General features: G+C 34.1%; 1 protein-coding gene across 1 annotated transcript; it reads left to right on the top strand.

The window, feature by feature from the left end:
- Positions 1-1,592: 1,592 nt before the first annotated feature.
- LOC130645058 (uncharacterized) lies at positions 1,593-6,186 on the top strand. Its single transcript, XM_057450917.1, has 8 exons — positions 1,593-1,812; positions 1,967-2,015; positions 2,396-3,172; positions 3,609-3,661; positions 3,834-3,974; positions 4,586-4,729; positions 4,978-5,160; positions 5,443-6,186. Exons 3-8 carry the CDS (start codon positions 3,118-3,120, stop codon positions 6,055-6,057), a joined length of 1,191 nt encoding a protein of 396 aa, XP_057306900.1. The 5' UTR covers positions 1,593-1,812; positions 1,967-2,015; positions 2,396-3,117; the 3' UTR covers positions 6,058-6,186.
- Positions 6,187-7,386: the final 1,200 nt, after the last annotated feature.

Here is a 7,386-nt window from a genome sequence, read left to right as displayed (position 1 = left end):
TCAGATAAATTTGAGGATATGTGGAACCATATTATATTACGTTTCTGCTTTTTGTTCTCCAGAGTTTAGAATTTCTTTTATAAATTTTTGATATGTCAGTTTAACATCGTGCAAGCATTCCCTTAACGCCTTCTCATATATTGGGGCGACTTCATTAAATATTTGTTTGTTTGAGAAATGCTCTGATAAACGCTGTTTTATGTTGATTGGAAATTATTTAATGATGTTTGGTAGGTGGTTGGACTGAGTATGGATGAAATGAATTATGTTGTCTGGTTAACTGTATGGTTTAAAAGTTCCATTGTTAAGCTTATAGCGTTATGTGCGAAAAATTCACAATCTCTTCGTTGCATTCAATAATAATGTTCAAACCGCTTTACTGCTTGTAATTTCTTTTTAATGTTTTCCATCGCGGGTCCGACTGTATCTTTGAAAGCAGCGAGACCGTCGTCACTGTATAGTCCGATGTTGTTAAGTAAGAACAATTCAATACGTTCGCAAACTTCGGCACAGTCCCCATCTTCACATCAAACAGTTCGCCTCCCTTCTTCATCCATGTTTGTTTGTTGATGTCAAATAAAAGTGATTTCTGTGCGTAGAAAAAGGTTTTTATAACCATCCTCTTTTATGTGTAAATGTTGCATGGCAAAATGAATTAAACATAAAAGTGCCATTTGGCCTTAAATCCAGAAGGTCTTAATACAAACAGGTTCCAATTAAAAAATTAATGTGATGACGTCTTGGCATCAGAAATAACGTCACACATGCTTGAAGTAGGCCACTCGAATTTCTCAAGCATTACTGACGATACGACTTTAGTTCTTGGTGATTTCACATTAACAATGAATTTTAATGATGTCATTACGATAAAAAGTGACGTCATGTTTGTCAGAAAATTTTTTATTTTAACAATAAATGTAAAAAGATCCATTTTTCCGATTTACCCCTGTTTGAAAAAAACATTAGCCCCCGCAAAGTACAAAGATTTTTCAAAAAGAATTATTTTTTCATAACATGCCCAAATAAAATGTATATGTAGGAAAAGTCACAAAATTCTAAGCCTTCAAATACATGCCAAACAAAAGTTAAGTCTAGTGAAAGAGGCTGCGGGAACTTTATGCTTGTGTATCAAATCCGAGGTAAGAATCTCGTGAGACGAATGTTAACTTCGATTATATTAAAATAAAAAATACACGTCTGTACCTTTTAAAGTTATGTCTTAACGTTATTCCTGCTGGGCTGTTTGTGAGCTCTGCAATGCTTTAGGAGGGGAGGTGGGGGATCCATAGTTGTTCTTCATTTCACATGACATTTACAACAAGTATAAGGGCCTTAAGTCACAACTCGGTCAAAAAAAACTTTCGACGAAATCAAATTTGTGGAAATGGGAAAGAGTTATATTGCTTTAGAATGTAATCACACTAATGTGACAAACAAAACATAATGTAATAAACATTAACAAGTTCCATAAAGGTTGTAAAAACAACTTCACTCTTTCACTCTATTCAAAAAATTGTTGCCATTTCCGAAAACTTAATGCTTAATAAAGGTTAGAAAAATTAAAAAAGTTATGGAAAAAGGTCGCACAGGGTTTATTTTTGTTTTTTTTACTGTTAAAATGACTGGAACTGAAACAACACTTTTGTTTTTAAATGAGCTGTTTTTGTTTTGTGTTTTGATCGAACTTTTTAATAAAAATTTTTTTAGAAGTAAATGCATAACAACAAAATCAAAAAAATGAACAACGTATGGATGTTGGTATGTATTGTCATGCATAGCCGTCATGTGTTTATGAAGGACTTTCATATCGAGGTATATCCCTTTTAGAAATTATATATTGTATAGGGAGATGTAACAATGTAGATCCTACTTTATATGCATGTTTATGTCCTCCTTCTAAACGTTTTTTGTGTAGTTGAGTTACCTAGATTAAATTAAATTGAAAAAAAAAATTATTTCTTCTTAGAACTCTGGTATATTTCCAGTAGAAGTTGACGATTTAGGAATGAGATTTTGTAAGTACAGTTAGGATTAAAAAGAATTTGTCTTGATTTTCGAAATTTAGTGTTGTTGGATTAGTATAGCTCTACTTGGATTGTTTAAATTATCTGTGCCACTATAGCAAGTGTAGTTTTTCAATAATTCTAATGGACCTAGTAAAAGTCAAAATCGCTTATATAGCTATTGTTTATCTGCTTAACTTTGTCTAAATTTTATTTTAACTGTCGTCCTAGGACAAAAAATCAAACGTGTAAAAAGTTTTTACCAGCATCTCCAATCTGCTGTGAAATTTAATCATAGTTAATTGGTTAAATTAAAACGCAACTAGGAATGCTTTTCCTGAAATGATTTTGACATAAAAACTTTTTTGTACAACTTGTTTTATTTATTTTAGTTTTGACTATTGTCAACAACGGCAAGGATCGTATTACTGTGGAAAAAGCCCACAAGCCAGAATGTTGTTGGCAAGTGGAACCTGACGACGAAGACTGTGTTGTAGGTTTTGAAATTACATTTTATAGCTTAAGTCATTAATTCTATAAGTAATTGTCTTATAATTAATTGTCTTATTCATTTATTTTTGCAATGGTCAACATGTTGGTTTAAACACAAGTGTTTTTATTTTAAATTGCTAGATCAAATATATCATTTTAGTATTCAAATCTTATCTTTTCTTGAACATAGGTTTAGTGGTTGAACTTTTAGGGATCTTTTTTCTATTATCAGGTACAGTGAAATGAGAACAGTCAAACCGAAATGATATTTTTACCATAATTAAATCCTGTCATCTCGTTGTTTTTGTTTTTTAGTCTATGGACCTCTTCGGTGGGTTTCCAACCCAAATTGATCCTAGAACAAGGAAAAACGTGACGTATGTATTTTCAAACTTGGTACGTATGCTCAATATTGTCTGTAACGTCGACAATCGTCGTATCGTTTACAGTGTTAAGACGTTTAAACAGATGCCTTTCCTTTTTATTCGTCTTGAAAGAACGTTTTAGCGTAACAAAAGTAGAGAGAACTTTCTTTTTTCTTATTTTCTTTTTGGTGTAGTATCCGTTAGATCGGAAAGGTGTTTGTAAGTTCCATTTAACACAAGGTGATCATATACCAGTGATGCACAAAGTAAATTTTGACACTGCACAACAGGACGATGGCTCATGGATGAAAGGTAAGTATTTGACCATAATTAACCAATCTTTTAATGACGTCATCTGCAAGTGAAACAGTAAATAAGTAAAACAGTAAGTCAATACAGCGACCACCCAATGTTTTTTCAAGTGAAAAAAACTAAACAGGCTCATTTCTAGCATAGATGAAATGTATTAACACAGTTTCACAATTGGAGATTTAGTCATTCTCGTTTACAATAGCCGATGCAAGCATATGTAAACAAACTTCTCTCGAACAATACCTATTTTTCACGATTTCAAAAATGCATCTTTACCCTGAACCCCTCTCCCGCAGAGTAAATCATTACTAGTTAAGAATGCATAAAATATTCTGCATGGTCTGGTAATTAGTCTTCAGTATTGATGCTGTGTGCATACACAATTCTTACTGGAATTCTCTGCATTGTCAGTAATGTTCTTAACTTTTTTTGACAGAGCTTTTTGGTAATGGCCCATTAATATACAAAAGATGTAATGGCGTTGATGAGGTGGGATTTTTTTCCACTTTATTAAGAAAGACTAGCATGTGTAGCAATAACATATCAAAAAGTATTTATATTCTAAATATTTGTAATATTATTGTTCACCATAACTAAAAACTTACGTGTCTTAACGTCTTGAACAGGAAAGTTTGAAGTGACAATTTTATAATTAACCTAGAATCCAAGAAACAATTGCCATCCTTACAACTGCGCTAAGAAATACAACGGCTACCGAAGTTTTTACAAAGCTGAGATATCGAAGTGCGTACCAGTGACAAAGTGCACGACACGACTTGGAGATGACCAGTTGCCTACATCGGTAAGTTCTTAATTTCAGTTACCTCAAATGCGATGACAGACTAAACTCATGTAGGTACTCGTGTTGAATAAGCACATCTGCCTCATATCAAGGTTATATGTTGTCTAAATAATACGCGCGTTTACTGAATAAGTGATTTAGATTTGGCCAATAATAGTAAAAATGGCATCAAAAATGTGTAAACAATAGTTTGAAACATGGTAGTAAGACAATTAGATGAGGAGGTATAAAAAAACAAGCTGTGTTAAAGAAAAAAGAAAACAATATAAAAATTCAACCCCAGCGTATACTTTGAATTAAACCAAACTTCAAAAAATGGTAACTCTAGAGACCTAACGAAATTTGATAAAATATTTCATAAAAATGCAATAATGCACCAGTAAATTTTACCGCGTAAAAGTACGACTTTCGTAGGTGGATTGTCCGCCGCTACATTGGATGATTAAACACTTGAGTACATGCTTAAATTATTAGGTGGACTGAGGTGAAGTTGTAATAAGTTGCGGATGTGCTAAAATCAGATTTTGTTCTGATGTTTGTTAATTCACGCATTCCTGTCCGCCATTGTTTTTAATTTTTCATGTCAAAGTTGCTTTGCGAAATCTACGTAGGCATTTGATTTTGAAAACAATCGATGCAAGAGTTTGGTGGAGAATGATCTAAAAGAAGAAGAGAAGAAAGTCGTGTCAGCTATACTTGATGATAGCCCTCTAGCAAAAGAATTCAATAAATATGTGGATGTTAACCCCGAAGATGTGAGTGATATTTGTTTTATGTTAATTTTTTTACGCATAACGTGTTTACTAGCTGGAACAGTCTACTGGAACAGTCGCTTTTACAAAAATTAAAGACTAAAGGCAACCCATCATTTCATATTCTTTTGAAAAGAAGTCGGAACAACGTCTTTGTTTTGCAGCTACTAGCTGTGTTGCGCGTTTAATTTTAGCAGGAAATTTTTTTTGTGTGTGTCACATTTACCTATATTCGTGTTTTTTTTTATTAGCTCGTGCTGGATTGTAAGAATGGCGTCCAAGATGGTCGCTTCTGTCACTGCAATAGAGGATGGAGGACTGTGTCTGTTCTGACTGCAAAGGGAGGTGTCAAAATGAAGTGGTGTTCGAAAAAAGTGCCAGTTGAGAGTAAACAATCAGCATCAAGTCGTTATATTAAAATCGGCTTGCTCGTCGTATCTTTTCGTTTGTAGAATATAAAATGGTGGTTATTAATACCTTACAAACCAAGCAAATTAACACAAAATACATTTAGTATCCAGCATCTGCGATCGTTGTTATAGATATGTTGATTTTAATTCAAACTTTCTTTAGTCAGTTAATAACACAGCTCAGCTATTTCGTGTAAATTAGAATAGTGGTTATTATTCGCAAGGCTCGACTAAATAACTTCTGGTTTTTTTTCATTAAATCTTGCCAAATGTTTGTTTAATAATGCTCCTTGATATTGCATCTAGATTTTGTTATCAGGATGTTTCTGCTTGTTGTTTCTTGTTCTCTACTTATGGTGGCGCTTGTTCGTTAGGGAGATTGTACAAGGAAAACCAGCAGTGCACGACACCTCGAAAGCCAACCTCAAGTTAGAAGATTTTCCCTTTCCGTTTTTTTCAAAGTGGAAGATAGATGGGAAATATTATGACAGTATCGAATCTGAGGATAGTTTTGTGTCTCTTCATGAAGATGTTGAGACAAGCTGTGGCTTCTCTGGAGAGTTAATGTCTAAAGAGAAAACATTTGAGCACACCGACTACGCGCCAAAGATAGTGAAAATACGTGATGCCAAACTGCAACATGATGTGGTCAGAAATACTAGTACTGCTCCTACTAACAATTTGAAAAAACTTCACTTGCACGTTACCGAAAGTGATAGCTTCGTGCTTGTTCCACAAGAAGAAGATCAGGCAATAAGGGACTCGTCTCAAAACAGCTGTTTAGCCTCGACGCACTCCGGTAAAACCAGCGCTGTTTTCAATTCTGACGATGTTGATGCTGAAGACGATAGTTCAGATTCTACTGGAACAGTTGTGGAGGATGTTGATGAAACATACGAAGAGGAGGAAGTGAATGTCTAAGTGCGTAACTGGTAGTAGTAGCGAAGATAAGTGCAGGTTAAAATAGTTATTATTTTAAATATTTTTGCGAAAGACCGAGTACCTTTGACCTTGTAAGTTTTTTGTTCCGAAATATACGTTGTTACTTTACCGTGTTGTGACATTGGTGTAAAACCAAGCGAGTGGACTGAGCGAAGCAAATATGCCCTTCCCGTGTCTAATTTTAGAGAATTTAAACAGCTCGCAAAGAAGAATTAAGAAGTCCGTTTGACTATTTAACTACCAAACTTGAAGATCAGTACAGGAGAGATTGTACTTACTGTTTCTACTGACCATGAAGTTTTAAGAACCCAACTAAAATCTGTTACTTTTTGGTATAAAACTTTTAAAAAACGTTTTTTAGGATAAAGATGAATCACACACGTGTTGCCTTTAAAAAGTTGTTCTCTTTGTACGCGTTTCAGTGTTACACACAACACAGTTGTGGTCGCCAGTGTACCCAATTGGTTTTTAAAACTCATCTTGCATTTGTCTATCAATCACCACCAAAGGTTGCATGAACACTAAGTCTTCTTTTAATGATTTTGACTCACGTTGCTTAAGTTTCTGTATTTCACAGGCTAAACAATTGTTTACTTGTTGCTTGTTGACTATCTACTCGGGAAGACCAAATTCCCCTGTTTACATGCTCAGGCTTGGTGTGCCAATCGAAACTCATCCCTATTTGATCACACGTTTTTCCGCCTTTGAGTTTTGAAAACTATTTTTAAATCATACGTACGGAGTAAAGCTTTGAGAATGTTTGACGACCTCGTACAAATAAACTTTCTCAAAAATCTTAGTCAACATTTAGAGGTTGGCTTTATTCTTGTCTAGTTTTTCTGCCTCCATCGGCGCACCATGTTCTAATTATTTTTATGAACAATTTGGTTTGAAATTTATTCCCGCTATATTTACACACTTAACGCACTGTAAGCGATTGTTTTTATAATCCATATTTTTTTTCTTTTTCTTGATTACTCACTTCAAGTTGTGCTTTCAATTTACTTCGTTTTTATTGAAGAGATTAGGTCGAAAGTTTGAGAAAAAATAAGATGCGTAAAGAATTCTTTCATGTAAAGAAAGTCGCGCAAAACAGTTTGTTCGTAATTTTTGTATTAAATTTTGCGCACTAACCTGTACTCCTAACCTCATCCCTAGGACTTTTTTATGTTTCACGGCGTACTTCTTTAAGGGAAGAAATTTTTGCGGAAATTTATTTTGTGATTGGATATTTATCAAGAAAAATGACTACAGGAAAAAGTTCTTTGTTTTGAAAAACGTGAAAGACGTAGCAACACGGTGTCAAAT

The sequence above is a fragment of the Hydractinia symbiolongicarpus genome, chromosome 5, assembly GCF_029227915.1.
Source record: "Hydractinia symbiolongicarpus strain clone_291-10 chromosome 5, HSymV2.1, whole genome shotgun sequence".
NCBI lineage: Eukaryota > Metazoa > Cnidaria > Hydrozoa > Anthoathecata > Hydractiniidae > Hydractinia > Hydractinia symbiolongicarpus.
The sequence above is the reverse complement of the archived record's forward strand: the minus strand, read 5'-3'. Positions and strand labels throughout refer to the sequence as shown.